Source organism: Erpetoichthys calabaricus, chromosome 7, assembly GCF_900747795.2.
Source record: "Erpetoichthys calabaricus chromosome 7, fErpCal1.3, whole genome shotgun sequence".
NCBI classification, from domain to species: Eukaryota; Metazoa; Chordata; class Cladistia; order Polypteriformes; family Polypteridae; genus Erpetoichthys; species Erpetoichthys calabaricus.
In genome coordinates, this window is record NC_041400.2 from 75,870,220 (window position 1) to 75,890,051 (window position 19,832).

General features: G+C 40.0%; 1 protein-coding gene across 19 annotated transcripts in view; it reads right to left on the bottom strand.

Annotated features, from left to right (window-relative positions):
* celf4 (CUGBP, Elav-like family member 4) overlaps window positions 1-19,832 on the bottom strand; it is a 1,311,271-nt gene that overhangs the window by 72,245 nt on the left and 1,219,194 nt on the right. For all 19 annotated transcript variants that reach the window (XM_051930108.1, XM_051930103.1, XM_051930106.1 and 16 more), the window contains one exon: window positions 16,705-16,873. In XM_051930108.1, the coding sequence (XP_051786068.1) occupies window positions 16,746-16,873 (128 nt within the window). In that variant the 3' untranslated portion in view covers window positions 16,705-16,745. The remainder of the gene's footprint in view (window positions 1-16,704; window positions 16,874-19,832) is intronic.

Below are 19,832 nucleotides of genomic sequence, written 5' to 3' on the forward strand. Positions count from 1 at the left end.
ATCTCAAATAAATTATTGGAGTTAAGGTGATCAACCAATTGATTATAAATAATTCTTTCTAGAATTTTAGCCAGAAATGGCAGTTGGGAAATTGGACGAAAATTAGCTAAAACTCCAGGATCTAATTCTGCCTTTTTAAGACAGGGACGGACTGCAGCATGTTTAAAAAATGAGGGCACAACCCCCGAACTAATAGAATCATTGATGATGGCTAATAAGGGTGGGCCCAACACATCAAAGGCTTCCACTAAGAGATGTGGTGGTACAATATCCAGAGGACTGGGGGCTGGTTTAAGGGTGTCAATAGTTCTTTTTAGCTCTGAAAGTGAGACTAGATCAAAGGATTCTAAGACAATGTCATGATTAACAGTAGAAAGTTCATAGCCCGTTTGAACAATGCCACGGCGGATAGTATCGATTTTGCTGACAAAGAATGATAGAAACTGGTCACATAAATGAACAATGCTATTTCATCCCATCGCAGAGTGGGGGTGAATGGCCGCATTAATTGAATTAAATAAGACCCTAGGATTCTTTGAATGACGGGATACTAAATCGGCAAAGAAATTTTGTTTCGTTATCTTAACTTTAGCCTGGAAATTGAAAAGAGAAGTCCTAAAAATCTGTTTAGAGACAATCAGTCCATCTTTTTTCCAACGCTGTTCAGCAGTTCGACAGGCGCGGCGCAGTGATCGTGTATTTTCATTTAGCCAGAGAGCAGGTCTACCCTTATTACAGCGTATCTTGGGCGGAGCAATTGAGTCTAAAATCGTTTTACAGGAAGAATTAAATTTTACGACAGAATCATTGATACCATTATTTTGGTCATGCACATAAAGACTAGAGAAAATGGTTTTAAAATCAGATATAATAGAAGAATTTAAAAATCGCGAGCAGCGTGGGGGACAGCTATTAGTAGGGACATCGACAGTAATATTCAGATCCATCATTATAGAAAAATGATCAGTAAAAGAAACATCACATAAATCAATATTATTCACTGAAATATCACGAGTAAGAACGAGATCGAGGGTGTGACCGAGAGAGTGGGTTGGTGTATTAATATGCTGTATAAAATCAAATGAGTTCAAAAGTGATAAAAAGTCGTTGACCAAAGGTTCACACTTCGAAAAGTTGAAGTTCAAAGTTGCTAAATGGACCCCTTGTAAGGCTCCAACACAAGAACATACTTTTAAAAATAGTGGTAATGCCCCCCCCTCGACGAGTCAGGCAAGGAGAGTTTAAAAATGAATAACCTGGTGGAGTCAAGTCAGTAAAACAAGAAGAGTCACCATTTAAAATCCTAGTCTCAGTGATGAAGAAGAAATCCAGATTATTTGAGGTAATAAAGTCTTGCAGAATAAAAGTTTTATTCTGAGTTTGGCGGTTCAGTCCCTGGCTCCAGATCATTCCATATTCCTGAGCAAGTCACTTAGCGGTTCTTTCCTCCAATCATAAACAAATGGCTTATAGCTCTGCAACTGTAACATTACCATGAATGGAATTCAGTATGGAAAGGAACATTATATGGATTTTTTGTGCTTCCTTGAGTTCTGAATGACATATTAGCACACAAGTTAGCATTGTTGCTTTATGACTCCAGAGATCAGAGTTCAGTTATCACTTAGGCCAATCACCATGTGGAACTTCAGTGATGAAGGCAGGCTACTTGGTGCCTTAAAACATAGCTCCGTAACTGACGGTGTGCCTGCAAGCATGCTTATGGATTGACTGGAATTTCATCAAGTGATACATCCTGCTTTGTGCCTAATCATATTTGGAAAGTGAGTGGACGCATGTGCTTTTTCCTTACCACTCTCTGATCATTTATCCTTAATAATTCTAAAAGGCAACAACCAGAGCCACCCATTCCTATATGCATATTTGTGTGGGGCTGGACCAATAGAGAGAGAGAGCCCTGGCTAATATTGTTATTGCTGTTTCATGAATCAACAATTTAATGTTGTTGACAGTTACCTGTTGTGATAATTTTCCATTAATGAGAATAGAGACGGCTTCAAGCCAACACCAATCAGAAGCACAGAAAATATAAAAAAGAAAGCATGAAGTAGCAGCTTGTGCTACACTTGCAGTTGTGTTTAGAAATCTAAATTTGTTCAAATTCCAGTAAGCTAGCTAACATTACATCAGTTGCTACAACACTAAGTGGCACATTTAATGGAATAACAATGAAGTAGCAGTAGTATTGAAATTGTTGGTTTGGTTGTTGTATCACATGTCACAAGCGATACTGTTGGCTAAATCAAACAGTAATGCCATATTGATATTCTGGACTATTATTATTATTATTATTATTATTATTATTATTATTAATTAGACCTTCATTTATAAAGGAAATAAATAAAAAAGTTAGAGTTAAGTTTATGATGTGTGCTTCTTTCTTTATTTAAATATTTATTGTGGGTTGTTGATGGCCCAAGAACAAACTTTCATTTAGGGCCCCAGTTTAGCCAACCTTAAGATAAGATTAAAATAATATGGATATATAAAGATTCATGAGCACTTGGCTTCTCACAGTACTTTTAACCTCCTTAGGCTAATTTCTTTCTTGGTCTTCTTCTCTGAACAAAAGAGGGCATCCCTATTTGATTAAAGATAGTACAGCACTTACAAGGGGACTAAATAATATTTTATAGTTTTAGGGAGACAGATCACTAATACAGAAGAAGTAGGAGCATGGTTCAAACAGTTGCTTTATATGAGAGATGGTTTAAAAATTTCATTCAGAAATGTGCAGAGATGTACTGAAATATGTGGGGAAGATCATTGGATTAATGCAATATCAATAAACACCAGTGCCCATATTTATCAAGTGCCTCAGAATTATGCCAAGAAACTGCACTAAAAGCACACTAGGATAAAAACTTAACGTACCTCAGAGCAGAACATAACAAGTATTTATGAAGCATGGTCTCAACGAGGAGGAGGAGGAGGCCACATCTGCAAGTGAATGACATCATGACTTCACAACACCCCGAGCCACAAATTGGAGGTCACAATGACATTTTGTAATTTTCTAATAATTACACTGAGACTTCACCACAAAGATAATAAGAACAAAGAAGGAAAACATAATAAGGTAGAATATTGCGCTTCACTACACACAATTATTACCATTTTGCAACATTATGAATAATATTGCAGCGGACACTGAAATACAATGACTAACACACACACAATAAATGTGAACAAAGTCAGATAATGGGTACGCTGATTTAACAACGAATGCTCCATGGATTTTCTTTCCTTATGCCCATGCTTGCTGGGATAGGCCCCAGTTTCCCTACGACCCTGCTTGGGGTTAAGCGGGTTTAGAAATTGGGTTAATGTATGGTTGATTAAGAACCGTATCATTTGATGAGGGTGGCATGGTGGCGCAGTGGGTAGCGCTGCTGCCTCGCAGTTGGGAGACCTGGGGACCTGGGTTCACTTCCCGGGTCCTCCCTGCGTGGAGTTTGTATGTTCTCTCCGTGTCTGCGTGGGTTTTCTCCGGGCGCTCCGGTTTCCTCCCACAGTCCAAAGACATGCAGGTTAGGTGGATTGGCGATTCTAAATTGGCCATAGCGTGTGTTTGTGTGTGTCCTGCAGTGGGTTGGCACCCTGCCTGGGATTGGTTCCTGCCTTGTGCCCTGTGTTGGCTGGGATTGACTCCAGCAGACCCCCGTGACCCTGTGTTCAGATTCAGCGGGTTGGATCATTTGATGAATCACCTTCCTGCTGTTATGCCAAAGAAAGTACTTGTAAAGTAACAGTTTTAATGAAACTAGCCATGGTTATTCTTGCACTGTTTTAGCAATCATGTTTATTATTCTAGTGTGCCTTGCATCTTCCACTGAGCCCGCCCGCTTTCTTGAACCTTCCTGAGCATAACAAATGTAACAGTAATGTTCCAAGGGTTCATGGAATGCAAAGCTCAGTGTACCTGTGTAATATACCGCTGTCATTCACAAATTCAGTCCAGCTTTTCTACAGGGTAATTTTCTGGCTATACAATACAGTTTGCATCCATGACCACTTGTGGGTTGATTCTGTGACATTGCTTGTGAATTGCATATTTGACCTCATCCACACTTTGGCAAAAACCTTCAGCAAGTTTGTGTCAATTTGCATGAATACAGATTGCTTTAACATCATGTCACGTGAAGTCATGGAGAAATGTATAAGCCTACGTATTAGATCACAAGTTTTAAGGGTGTTTAATATTTGGTGCAAAATTTGAGAAGTATTTGGATTTGACATACACAAATCATCACTATTAACAAAGCAGAAATTTACATGTAACGATACCAACATTATCATTTCATCTGACAGTGTTTAGTTTTTCTGCGTAGGTGGTGCGATCACATAACGTACAAACTCTGTATGAATATTATGCCACCTCTATCAAATCAATATTTTATGAGCTCATTGTTAACCAGCATTTACAAACTATTCAGCCTTTTCCCAGGTTGTGTGTGCCGATCTCTGTCTGAACTCCATCTTCTGGTAACTCTAACATGGTCTCCTAAATCCTGGTGAAATTAGGAGTAGTTTCCAAACTTAAGAAAACTGATAAAAGGCTTTTACTCCTATGAGTGAGAGCAATATTGCATCATACTGAGATTTTTGAGCCAGTTAGAACCGTTTCCTACTCTGAGATGCTTGACAAATACGGCAGAAGACTATAGAAATAGAATAAGTATTTCTATATACTATTTCTATATACATGCAACACAAAAAGGTTGCTTATAGATTGTTGAGAGGTTTTCTTTCACAAACTAAATTGCAGTGTGATGTCTTTTTTAGTTTACCTTTTGCTCTGATGCATAGCCACTGGTGACAGAGAATTTACGATCTGCTGTTTCCAAATTAGTCAAAGGCTTGTAAAAGACTTTTTTTTAATTAACTTGACACTGTTATTTAAAGGCTTATGGCAAAATAAATAAAGTATGAAAAAGCAGGGCTTTAGCTGTCTATGTAATAGCTACTAAGAGTTCAGTTTATTTTGGCACAGTAAAGCAGTTTCATATTATTAAGACTTTAACCAGATGCCTGATATTATGTGAACTACTGTTGTCGTTGATCTACATTCATATGAAGTGTACTTGTCTTTGATATGTGGTATTGTGGTCCTCTTTCTATGTCTGTTGTACAGAGTGTCTTCTTTAGCTAGCTTTGGGTGTTAGGCTGTTTTCCATTCCCACTGCAGCTCTGTTGGGAAAGGAGTGACGTTTTTCTGACAAGGGTATAGCTGCGGAAATTCTCTCTTTTAAGTAAAGCTTCTTCTCACAGGTTTAGTTTAGTCAGTTGCACATAGTTAAAGCTTGGAAGGGCTGATCTTAAAGCTACTGATCCCCAGGGAGTTCAGAGACATTTCAGAATATACTGTACATCTCTAAGAATACTATGGAGAGAAAAACTCTCAGGACAAAAGAGAGTGCTTTCAGTCCTCAAAGGAAGAAAGGGTGAAATTCCTAGCTCCAAAGAAAATGAAGAGACTCATGCACATAGTTTCTGATGGATTACTGATTTGATCTGAGTGCATTTTCAGGTACAGGTCAATACAAACTCACAGGTGCATAAGTGTGCCCAAGTTCACAATCTTAAAATTAATGTTTTTCTCTGTGTCTCATGTTCTGGAAAAAGCCTGTATAGATATCAACTCATCTTTGATTATACGCTGTGGCAATCAGATACAATTTGGAACACCAGCTGATCAGACATTCGCTAATGGTGGAGCTACAGTACAACCCAACTGTTAAAATGCAAATAGAAAGGTCAGCCTATTCTTTTGGCAGAGTAGGCCTTGCATAGCACTAAAAGCATAGCAAAATGGTGAAATGCCCTTTGAACCCTATATCTATAGCACAAGGTTAAACATGATTGCACAGTGCTTTTATTTGTCACATTTGTGATGAAATAGTTTCACTTAATTAAATGGGTCTCAGTCCCCCACATTCAGTAGTATTGCCACCCAGCCCCACTAAATGTAGTCATGACTACATTTATGTAGTATAGAGCTATTTATGTTATCAAGTGTCTGAAAACTTTGAACAGAGCATTCAACACAAAATGATTAAACAGTCCAGTAAGTCAAACACACAAAACTGAAAATTAAAAATTTAACAGCATATACATCAGCTCAAAGTTTTGATCACAACATAGAAAAAACACATACAAACCTCTCATTATTATGTAAACCTTGAAGAACAACTACAGCTTCTGAAATAATAATCTGATAATGCCATTTCCATCCTGAGTGACATTTACTAATGCAATTGTCCATTCTCTTCACTAGCGGAGCTATGAGAGCACAGAATCCTGTAACAGATAACAATGTTTGTATATTTTGTTCCATTATATTAAACACAGTCAATCAGTCTGTTAGTCATTCTAAAACCTACAGCCCACACTTAGTTCAATTTGACCAATTTGGTCAATTATCCTGCCCTGCATGTCTTTAAGGATCTAGGAGGAACACTGCAGTATTCAGAAATAAATTCTTGCAGACATGGAGGGAACATGAAAACTCTATATGGAAAATGACCAGGTGTGGCATTTGTACCAAGGACATTTCATCGTGGACGCAAAAATGGATGAAAAAAACAATCCTTGAAAAGTTTACAGTTTTCACATTTGTTAAAATGTGTTCATGGTTCAAAACTTTTCGATCAAAGGATACACTGTATATCTTGTGATGTTCACACTTGCATTCATTCATAACATTACATAGGGTGAGGGCTGGTCATTTTTGAGCTTCTTGTAGGTTATTACCGTAATTTAAAGGAAATAGAAGCATAACTGTGGACATATTTCAACATTGTTTTAGTAGCTACAAAGTTTTATATAAGAATTCAGCAATGATGACAAAATGAAGACAGGAGCACTGTAAACAAATGATTATCATCCACATTCGCTTGTTGTATCATACAATCTTTCCCCACTAATGTAATGCACTGTTCTTTTAGCCATATGGCCAGTGACTGTTTAATATGTATCACAATACATTCTTTGATTTATTTCCAAATGAAATATTGTATTTTACTCTGGGAAGCAATCTTATACACTGTAGTGTTCACTATAAAAATAAAGATTTTTTTGAGTGACTGTTCTTAAAGGTGAACATCAGAGAGTGTACAAGAAATCAATGTATCGACTGACTGCATTCTTCTGTTGTGATAATGAACTGAAAAGATTATTTATTTGTAGCAAGGCAAATACGCACTATGGTGCATCACAACTGAGCATTCTCTCTCCTGTGATTACTGTACACACACACCCTGTTTGCTGAGCATTATAATTCATGTTTCAGTAAAAGTGCAGTCTGGATTGAAAGCTTTAATACTACCAGTTTTAAACCCCTCACTATGCCACTCAGCTGACATTGCAGCTTGAAAGAAAAATGTTGCCAGTATAATAAAGCTACCAGATCAGAAGGGCTGGGATTTTGTCATCCTTGTGTGGTACATAAAAAATGACTTTAACAGATTTGGAATGAATAACAAAAATATTGTTGGATTATGAAGTTCCCTGTTGGAATCTGTGCAGCACGATAATAGTTTTTTGATAAGAAAAGAAACCAATACTTGATTATTGTAAGAAACAATCCAGATGTGGGTTATGACCAAAGCTGAAGTGAAAACAAGTCTTTTAGAGCATGTTGTTATTCTTCTGTGTCAGGTTAATTTCAGCTGTATAATGCAGCAAAAATCTTTCCAATCTTTTTTTTTTCTTAGGCAAAATAAAATAAACTGCTTTGCTAATAGACACTCTGTGTTTTCTGTCCAGGTAATGTTCTGTTAAGTTCATTTTTAATTGCACGGAAAATGCAGCCTGCCTACTGGTGTTTTCTTATATGAAATTCAGGATTTAATTGTGAACAGAGTGTTAGATTTAATTATGGCATAGGTTTCTGTTGAAAGTAGTGCTAAAAGCTTTGGCATGTCTTAATTGGTACAGGAAGTGCCAATACAGTTTCCACAGAGTTTAAACTGAAATTGTAACAATCTTTTATATACTGTACATAACACTTCTGTTTCACCATAAAGTGACAATTTGAGTGCAAGTATCAGAGGAACCCCTCCTCGAACCGCCACCTTACCGTGGTGGAGGGGTTTGCGTGTCCAAATGATCCTAGGATCCTAGGAGACAAAGTACGGTTCAACAGACCTCCTATGACGAATAAAAAATTTGGACGGCGTTTTCCCTCGCCCGGACGCGGGTCACCGGGGCCCCCCTCTGCAGCCAGGCCTGGAGGTGGGGCTCGATGGCGAGCACCTGGTGGCCGGGCTTGCAACCATGGGGCTCGGCCGGGCACAGCCTGAAGAGGCAACGTGGGTCCCCCTTACCATGGGCTCACCACCTATGGGAGGGGCCAAGGAGGTCGGGTGCAGTGTGAATTGGGTGGTGGCCGAAGGCGGGAACCTGGCTGGTCCGATTCTCGGCTACAGAAGCTGGCTCTTGGGACATGGAATGTCACCTCTCTGAAGGGGAAGGAGCCTGAGCTTGTGCGCGAGGTTGAGAGGTTCCGGCTAGACATAGTCGGGCTCACCTCGATGCACAGCTTGGACTCTGGAACCAATCTCCTTGAGAGGGGCTGGACTCTGTACCACTCTGGAGTTGCCCCCGGTGAGAGGTGCCGAGCGGGTGTGGGCATACTTATTGCCCCCCGACTTGGAGCCTGTACATTGGGGTTTACCCCGGTAGACGAGAGGGTAGCCTCCCTCCGCCTTCGGCAGGCCCGGTCTTAGGTATTATGGGGCCCTAGGCGAAAGGGGGGTCCAGGGGCCCCCTGAGGGGGGCAGAGCCCCCCTGGAAGCTCTGTGAAATGCGTGAAAATTAGACCAAGGAGTCGATCCGGGGCCCCCCGGACACCGGGGCCCTAGGCGGTCGCCTACTTTGCCTATGCCTAAGGCCGGGCCTGGTTGGGACAAATAATGCTGTAGTATATTTAAGTATATATGACAATTGCTCACTCGGACAATTTGTTTTGGGGGCCCCCAAGAAGGCAGGGGCCCTAAGCTATAGCTTGTGTAGCTTATACGTAAATCCTGCGCTGGTCTTCGGGTGGGGGGACGGGTCCTAACTGTTGTTTGTGCGTATGCACCGAACAGCAGTTCGGAGTACCCACCCTTTTTTGGAGTCCCTGGAGGGGGTGCTAGAGGGCATACCTTCTGGGGACTCCCTCATACTGCTGGGAGACTTCAATGCTCATGTGGGCAATGACAGTGAGACCTGGAAGGGCGTGATTGGGAGGAATGGCCCCCCCGATCTGAACCCGAGTGGTGTTTTGTTATTGGACTTCTGTGCTCGTCACGGATTGTCCATAACGAACACCATGTTCAAGCATAGGGGTGTTCATATGTGCACTTGGCACAAGGACACCCTAGGCCTCAGTTCGATGATCGACTTTGTGGTCGTGTCGTCGGACTTGCGGCCACATGTCTTGGACACTTGGGTGAAGAGAGGGGCGGAGCTATTAACTGATCACCACCTGGTGGTGAGTTGGCTTCGATGGTGGGGGAGGATGCCGGTCAGGCCTGGTAGGCCCAAACGTGTTGTGAGGGTCTGCTGGGAACGTCTGGCAGAGCCCCCTGTCAGAAGTAGCTTCAACTCCCACCTCCGGCAGAACTTCGACCACGTCCCGAGGGAGGTGGGGGACATTGAGTCCGAATGGGCCATGTTCCGTGCCTCTATTGTTGAGGCGGCTGACCGGAGCTGTGGCCGTAAGGTGGTCGGTGCCTGTCGTGGTGGCAATCCCCGAACCCGTTGGTGGACACCGGCGGTGAAGGATGCTGTCAAGCTGAAGAAGGAGTCCTACCGGTCCCTTTTGTCCTGTGGGACTCTGGAGGCAGCTAATAGGTACCGGCAGGCCAAGCGGAATGCAGCTTCGGTGGTTGCTGAGGCAAAAACTCGGGCATGGAAGGAGTTTGGGGAGGCCATGGAGAACAACTTTTGGACGGCTTTGAGGAGATTCTGGTCCACCGTCTGGCGTCTCAGGAAGGGGAAGCAGTGCAGTGTCAACACTGTATATGGTGGGGATGGTGCGCTGCTGACCTCGACTCAGGACGTTGTGGGTTGGTGGGTGAAGTACTTCGAAGACCTCCTCAATCCCAATAACATGCCTTCCAATGAGGAAGCAGAGCCTGGGGACTCGGAGGTGGGCTCCCCCATCTCTGGGACTGAGGTCACCGAGCTGGTCAAAAAACTTCTTGGTGGCAGAGCCCGGGGGTGGATGAGATACGCCCGGAGTTCCTCAAGGCTCTGGATGTTGTAGGGCTGTCTTGGTTGACACGTCTCTACAACATCGCATGGACATCAGGGACAGTGCCTCTGGATTGGCAGACCGGGGTGGTGGTCCCCCTCTTTAAGAAAGGGGACCAGAGGGTGTGTTCCAACTACAGAGGAATCACACTCCTCAGCCTCCCTGGAAAAGTCTATTCAGGGGTTCTGGAGAGGAGGGTCCATCGGATAGTCGAACCTCGGATTCAGGAGGAACAGTGTGGTTTTCGTCCTGGTCGCGGAACAGTGGACCAGCTCTACACCCTTAGCAGAGTCCTGGAGGGTGCATGGGAGTTTGCCCAACCAGTCTACATGTGTTTTGTGGACTTGGAAAAGGCGTTCGACTGTGTCCCTCGGGGAATCCTGTGGGGGGTGCTCCGGGAGTATGGGGTACCGGACCCCCTGATAAGGGCTGTTCGGTCCCTGTACAACCGGTGTCAGAGCTTGGTCCGCATTGCCGGCAGTAAGTCGAACCCGTTTCCAGTGAGAGTTGGACTCCGCCAGGGCTGCCCTTTGTCACCGATTCTGTTCATAACTTTTATGGGCAGAATTTCTAGGCGCAGCCAGTGTGTTGAGGGAGTCCGGTTTGGTGGATTCAGGATTGGGTCACTGCTTTTTGCAGATGATGTTGTCCTGATTACTTCATCAGGCCGTGATCTTCAGCTCTCTCTGGATCGGTTTGCAGCGGAGTGTGAAGCGGCTGGGATGGGAATCAGCACCTCCAAATCCGAGACCATGGTCCTCAGCCGGAAAAGGGTGGAGTGCCCTCTCAGGGTTGGGAGCGAGATCCTGCCTCATGTGGAGGAGTTCAAGTATCTCGGGGTCTTGTTCACGAGTGAGAGAAGGATGGAGGGTGAGATCGACAGGTGGATCAGTGCGGCGTCTGCAGTGATGCTGGCTCTGCATCGGTCTGTCGTGGTGAAAAAGGAGCTGAGCCGTAAGGCAAAGCTCTCAATTTACCGGTCGATCTATGTTCCTACCCTCACCTATGGTCATGAGCTATGGGTAGTACCGAAAGAACGAGATCGCGAATACAAGCGGATGAAATGAGTTTCCTCCACAGGGTGTCTGGGCTCTCCCTTAAAGATAGGGTGAGAAGCTCAGTCATCCGGGAGTGGCTCAGAGTAGAGCCGCTGCTCTTCCGCATCAAGAGGAGTCAGATGAGGTGGCTCGGGCATCTGATTAGCATGCCTCCTGGACACCTCCCTGGTGAGGTGTTCCAGGCATGTCCAACCCGGAGGAGGCCCCGGGGAAGACCCAGGACACGCTGGAGGGACTATGTCTCCTGGCTGGCCTGGGAACACCTCGGGATTCTCCCGGAAGAGCTAAAAGAAGTAATATGGGAGAGGGAAGTCTGGGTATCTCTGCTCAAGCTGCTGCCCCTGTGACCCGACCTCGGATAAACAGAAGAGGATGGATGGATGGATGGATGGATGTATCAGAGGAAAGGCTAACTCAAATAGGTAGGTAGTATGGACAAACTTTAGGCTAAAGAAAAAGTTAATAACTCACAATGACTGTAACATAATACTGACAGATGAGAACTGGGTAATGGTGTTTGCTTGCTATTTTATACTCAATATTGTTTACATTAGCTAAAGGAACACAGCAGTGCTTCGATATTAGTGGAAAGCTGTGTCCAGGCAGCACCCAAAGCACTTACATATTGTGGATTATCATGATTATGGTTCACATGAAATGTAAAAAATGGACCAACATAGTTTTGTTACAGAAAAATTGCATTTCCAAGTACCAGGGACAAACAGGAATCTCAAAATAAATTCCCTCAGAAAGCAAACGGTAAACGTTAACATTATTCAAAGTTATTGTCTGTCTGTATACCTGCATTGTTATCACTCTTTAATTTAATATTTTCTTTATCAGTATGCTACTACTGGAGTATGTGAATTTCCCCTTGGGATTAATAAAGTAAGTATCTATCTATCTATCTATCTATCTATCTATCTATCTATCTATCTATCTATCTATCTATCTATCTATCTATCTATCTATCTATCTATTTTCATTCTGATCATGTAAATGGGTTTCTTAATGTATGATACTTTATAAATAAACAATAATAATACATTCACAATATACACAAGTATTTGCTTTTCCTTTAGTATACTGTACATTTGCATTTGCCAAGAGTAAATCTAGAACCTCAGGTAATTGTCTCAAAGCCAAATAATCTCTGAGAGCAGTAAGAGAGATGAAACACAGATAGGTCCAGTACAAGGAAAATATTAAGATGAGCAGAAATATTAGTAAAATTTATGAAAGCCAGAAAACTGCATTACTTCATTTTGAACTGTGGTTCAGCTATCAGATGGTGCCAGCATTCCAGTATCTTGGCATAGGTAGGCTGAGGAGTATGACCTGTTAGTGACAAAAATATACCCTCTTGTTCAAATTTTTAAAAATGTGGACAACCACCCAACACTGTCAAAACCGAGGCACTGTGTGTGAAGCAAATGGAACAAATTAGAAAATGTATGCATGGCATAACATCCAGGTGCATTCTGGGAGTTATTCAACTGATATGAAAGTTGGAGCATTTTACATTTTTTTAGTTATTTGAACAAGCCATTTATCAGATCTTTGTTTCTTTAATTATTTGTAACAGTGATTTGCAATTTCAAACATTAGTAGACAACTAATAAGCATTTTAAAAGTACTTTACAATATCCAACCATCTATCCAATTTCCAAACCTGCTGATCCTAAGGAGAGCCACGGGGGAGCGGGAGCAGCAATCATAGAACGCAAGGCAGGAACAATCCTTGGACATGGCACAAGTCCATCATAGAGTGAACACACTCACTCACACACCCTCACACACACACAATAGGGCCTATTTAGCATTGCCAATCCATCTGACCTGTATGTCTTTGGACTGTGGGAAGAAACCCAAATGGGTAGAACATGCAATCTCCACAAAGGGAGAGCCAAGGATGTGAACCCTGGTCTCCTTTCTGTGATTCAAAACAGTCCAGATAGGCTTGTGGTGACTCAATACCTTTCACAGAATGAAGATTCCAATTCAAGTGATATGAAAATGCAACAATTAATATCCTATTGTTAAATGTTGGTTGTAGAGGGTCTATGACTAACTGTTCAAACTTTTTAAATATAACATGATTTAAAGACATACCTAAAAAGACTTAAAGTCTGTTTAAGTCTCAAGGTAAAATTGTTGGCTGCTTTGGACCATTGCTAATAAATTACAGAGTTGAAGAATTATTTAATCATTATAATGTGCAGATAAAGCAGTCCTTAAGTATCTTTTAGTGTAATATATTGTAAATAATAATGTCACTGTATATAATCTGTAATTTATTTGCTGCCAAACAGTGCCAATATTGATAGTCAATTTATCTATGCAAGCAGTTTATTATAATAGGTATTTTTTCTTCTTCTTTCTAGGTTAACTGGAATATTATAGGGCAGAATATCAGCCTTTAATGATAACAGCTGTGTGATTTATTAACATTGTGTCATCAATATATTTTAGTATTTTATCCCATGTTAATCACTTTGACGTTTACACACATGAAACACTTTGGTTCATTTTCATTTCTGTTTGACTGAGATGCACAATCTTCTGGTATCCTTATTTAAGTAAGTTGTGTAAATAAATTGAAACAAGTTCTTCTTTACAGTTGCAATTCTGAGACTGGTTCATCACATGTAGGCAAAGTCAAGCAATCTAATTTATTCACAATGTTTTAAGCCTTTTGCAATGAACTACATTCTAAATGAGGTTTATAAAAATGGGACTATGTGAATGCTGATGTTTGGACCAAGTTATCTTTATATAACAATGCTCCGTGGCCTTCATATCTTGTTTGATGTGCCTTTCTAGGGTGTTATGAGTACATAAATAAATTATTCTGAGTTACCGGAAAAGTGCTAGATTGTACATAAAAAACTATATATGCATCCATAGGCTTTCTGAATTTGATTGCTTTGACCACTGTAGATTTATTGAGAGCCATAGGCTCTCCTATCAATATCAGGCACAGTCCTGAATGTAAAACCACATTCATGCACATACTTACTGTAAAGTCAAGCATGTCAGACCAGTATACATTTACTAGTTAATCTGTTATGGGTACAAAATGTTTTGCAAGATTAAAAGAAGCAACAGCATCAAAATAACATGATAATGCACATAAAAGTTGAGGCTAGGGCTTTTTATTATGGTTTAAAAAAGCTCAGTAATATGTCGCACTTCACCTCAAGCTCTGCACAGAAACCATTTGATGTACAGTGTAGTTGTTGTGGAGTAATGGGTGTAAATAAATAACTTGGCTATCCTGTAAGGAGTACCATAGAAAACACCAGATGTTATAAAGAGCTTTTGGCAAACACTGGGTTAAATTTAAAGCATCCTTAGTGAACGTAACATACCAAATATACTTTTTTTAGGCAATGAAGCCTCCTCACTGATCTATGTTTCCTAGGAGATAATGCTGCATTAGCTTAAAATGCTTAAAACAACACTTAAAGATCCACCACATTTTGTGTTCGATGCATGGAGAACCAATGCTGCTGCTGACATCAACTGGCCTGCCTCATATTCCACTCCCCTTGCTTTTGTGGCTGTCCGTCATTAATCTCTGACAAGATAGCACAGACTTAGTTGATTGTACGCACACCTCTGTGGCAAATTTGTAGCTATTTGAAGTGAAGGACTTCAAGATGCTGCACAGTTCCAAGATGATAACCCTCTCACAAAATCTTGTGCCTTTGAAAATATTCCACTAAATCTGAGGCTGCAGAGTAAGTTGCGATGAAGGTCAGCACACTTAACTGCATCTCCACTATTGATTTTTTAGATATTAAGTGAAAAAGTGACTGAGAAAAAAAAGACTACTGTTGCTTTCACTCTTCTGTAAATGGGTCTATGGATTTTAGGCTTAATAAAGCATTAAGATGGAGAGGAGGAAATTGCTTTTCTTCTGGCAACCCATAATGAACGCTTCTGTTTTATAAAATGGAGCAAGAATATGGATTGCCTGCCCATGTGTGTGTTTCCTGGGGTTACTTGCAATCCACAGTTTATTGGCACCTCAGCTATAGGGAAAGATTTCTAATGATATAAGAATGAGTCATCGGATATGTTTAATGCTTTTATCTTTTCCACATAACTGAGTTGTACTGCTTTTAGGGCATGATGGATGGATCCTGAACTGTCATCTGTCCCAGAAGCACATTGGGATGCTGCTGACAGCGGCTGCACAAAGACATTAAAAAACTCTTACAGCCAGTCTTTCTGGCTCAGTAAGAGCAATAAAGCAATCAATGAAAAATGAAGGAACCAGAAACCAATGAATGACATCTGAATCCCATTGAACTGTTCAAGGTATTTCCCTGACTTACTGATACTGAAGTCAGTGATATTTTGTGTCTGTTCTATTGTCTTCCAATAGGCCACTAGTTCTAACATATCATGGTGTTAGGGAGTTGCAACATATGTTACATGTTGGCTGTACTCTGTATACATGCTCTTTCAAAGTCATCCATCATATTGTTAGTATATTTTCATATGGCCTCTAAACCCATTGTCTTTATCACACCATATGTATCTCACAACAAATAGATTATGAGTTTTTTGTCTTTTCTAATCCCAGCTCCCCTGCTAGTATGCAGCAAAAGAAATTACCATTATTTTGTTATATTTGTTGACATCTGTATCTTCAGCTCTCAACACAATCATCTAACACAATCTGTCAAACTGCCCAACATCTTGGTCCCCTTAATCTTACCTTTTTCATGGATCATTGTCAATACCTAAGATACACTTTTAACATTAATTGTGTAGGGAATGAATTCATAGGTGAGCATGTAAACTGAGCCTTTCCTAGAGTTCCTCAGTACTTCATATCATGTACCATGGTCATTTGATATTTGCTAAACTTTCTGAAATGACTAGGGACTACTGGGACAATAATTTCCAGGACAAATAATTTTTAAAAACAGAAAATAAGTATTTGTAAAGGCACCTGTCCAGGATTGCAAATATCAGTGTTTGTTGTTATAAAAAACAGATGAAATAATTGATTTTGAGGTCCAATAAATGTTTTATAATGCAATTCTGACTTGGTCAGCTCTAGCACAGTCCAGTTCATTAAATACAAGAAAAGTTCAGGTAGAATGAAAAATGATATAAAATATTTAGTATTAAAAAGTGTGAATATATTTTATAGTTCCTAGATCTAAGAAACCAATCATGTTTCTGAAGTTTTAGGTAAATAAATATTAGACACTTTAGATTTCTGCTCTCACAAACATTACATTTCAAAGAGTTCACCTTAGTTGTATGAGAGTTTTGGGGCATTCTTGCAAGACATCCACTTAAGATTTTGGAGTCCAATTATCAGGGACTTTACCAAACAGCTTAGAAAGGAGGATATCTTACCTTATATCATCTGGTCTTGCTTGCGGAATAACTCAGCACTGTTAATAGGGGCGGTTTGCATCTTTTGGTCTCTTGAGTTGCACCTTCAATCTCTTCATGCCGATCTGAAAGCCATTCATGGACTGAATAGCCGCTTGAGCGCTGGCAGGATTATCAAAGCTCACGAAGCCTGCATGCCAGCAGCACAGAGGACCAGAGGAAGAGAGGAAGAGGAAGGACACTAATTACTTTTGTTAATGCCCAGATTAGCTTTAATATGTGTGTTGTTTGCAGTGCCAGCAATAGGACAGCAATTCCAGAGCACAAACACCACACATAATGGCACATAATATGACCACTTAACATATGATCACATCTGTTTTCTTATATCTATAAAAGAGTCCATGGCCAGGTGATTACACATAGTTTCAATACCATTGCAAAACACCCTATACACTTTCCGAGAATAAAGAAAACGTAACAATCTGAAAACACATTATTAGCTGGTTAACAACTTTGGATGGAAACTAATGTTGATAATAAAAAAAACTAATCCCTACACCTTTTTTTTGCTGTTTTATGCTTATGTCGAGAGACTGATAGAATGGTTGTGCGTCAGCTAGTCAGAGCCTGTCAATATAAGTTATGAGGTGAAAATTCTGTTCTGAATAGGTTTTTTGGTCAGCTTGATGAACATTTTATTAAAGTCCACTCACATTTTTGTTCTTACTGACAACAGGGGTAAAAGGCAGAACATAACACTGTTTCCTTACTGCTGTGTTTAGTACCAGTTTCAAAAATCCAGAGACTGAGAAAGAAAACAGTGAATTAGAAAAAAGGAAGGTTTGTAAATAACAATTCACTAATTACCAATATAGGATTGAACTATGCTAAACAGCTGCTGTGTATTATACTAGAGTATCACTACAAAAACTCCTATTACAAGTACACTGTATTTCAAAAGGGTTTATACATGAGAGAGATGCTCAGATTAAATATTTTTTATTTTGTATATTATGATATGTTATCTACATCACAGTTGTACTGTAGGTAATGCTGGAGTACTGTCCCCTCAAGGAAAACTTGTACAATTAGAAGAATGAATCAGTCAAACACATGTGTAGAATGCCTGGTAATTCAAGGAAGTAATCAATTGGAGATACTAAGGAGAAATTAGATTTGAGTTTTTGGACTGAATAATGGATGGATGCTGGACAGAGCTACATGGTAATGCCAACAGAATGTGCTGATACTGTTAACTGACAGTACAAGGACAGATAAATAATCCATAGTTCAACATATGTGCCAAAGTTAATGATAGGTAAAGCTATGAAAAATTATTTGCCATGCTTGACACGTCCAGAAAGGTTTTTAATAAGACACCAAAGGTGCTGTCCTAAAGAACAAGGTAGAATAGCATGTTGCTCAGAGAGAAATTAAATTTAAGAGAGGGAAAGCTTAAAAATATGAGAACAGTATAAACAAAGTCTCTGAATTCCGATCAGTTTCTAAAGATTTTTAATTATACAAAAACAACAGTGAGCCTGAATACTTACTGTATTTAAAGAATGTGGCACACTTGGGTGTTGGAGTGATTGTGAGCCAATAGGACCAGTATGTCCGGTAATTCGGAGTGAACATTGTGTTGTACTTGAGCCAGCACTTATGAACAGTAACTGAAAACCACTTTAGACTTCATGTTACTCCTATAAGACGGATATTTAGGAAGCCATACAAAGGTTACTCATAAGTGACAGAAGCAAAAGGTGTGTCAGCCAATAAGAAAATACAAAACCAGCCAAAAAAAAATCCATTTAACCATTTACAGTGCGTTATCAAAATGAAAGCTATTATAAACTGTCTGCTAACATTAATTATTTTATGGCTGCTGATAAAATTCAATGACAATTGGAGGCCATCCAATCAGTACTGAAATTACCCATGACTGAAATCCTTTATAACGCTTAAAACAAAGAAATGTCCGTTTTCTTGAAATGAGTGTTAATTGTAAAATTAAGCATTAGTGTAAATTTTTAGAAATACTAAACATGCATTAATACATCTTTCCAGTTGAAAAGCAAGAATTAATTAAGTACTGTATCTTTAAGTGCTCTTAATTACAGAACATCACTCACACAAATTGTGGTATTAAACTCAGCCACACTTTGGTTTCACATTGTGACCCTGGGTAAGTTCACTTTAGCTGCTCCAACTTTATAAGACTGCATGAAAGCAATTGTAAGCCAGTTTTAAATAAGTTTGTACATTATAATGTAAAAAACAAGAATGATTGGTTTTATATTAAGCATTTCATTATACTGAGCTAACCTTCAAAACAGGACTATAGTGACTATTACAAAATGATTTGGAAAATAATAGAAAATGACTTGGAGAGATAGCACATTTCTAGATACATAGGATGGTTACAAGTAGAACATAGAGGATGTTCAACCATCATTATGACATAGATTACTAGTGTATATACAGCAACTTTTATTTAGCAGTCTGTTCAGGCATATGCTGAGTAGCTGGCAACACAGGACAGGTTGCGTCAGGCATACCCCATTAAAGACTAAAAAAAAGGTTGTTTTTATTTCACAATTACAGGAGTGTGTATGTATTTTGGTGTTATGTAAGCTATAAACATAGGCTAAACATACAGATGCCACAAAATAAGCAACCCAACTGAGACTGGATTTATTGAGGTATGAGGATTGAGGCAGTGTAGAAAGATTACTGAAAATCTGACTGCTGGTAATTATTACAAAATGGACTTGCAATTGGCAGATGCAGAGAAAAAGAAGCACTTTGTAGTTAGGGGTACAACTAATGGCTGTCTAGAGTGTTTTTCCCTCGGGTTAAGTATTGAAACACTGCTGCATCTTGTTTGATGATAAATGATTTAATAGAATATAATTAAATCTGAATTAATTTATGATACAAGGGCAAGAGAATAGGATTCCAGAAATCAAAAGTTTTCTATGCAGGTGGCCCAGTGGTAGCGCTGCTGCTTTGCAGTAAGGAGATTGTGGGTTTGCTTCCCAGGTCCTCCATGTGTGGAGAGTGCTTTGAGTAGTGAGAAAAACGCTATATAAATGTAAAGAATTATTATTATTATTATTATAACAGAAAAATGCTCTGTGATAGGT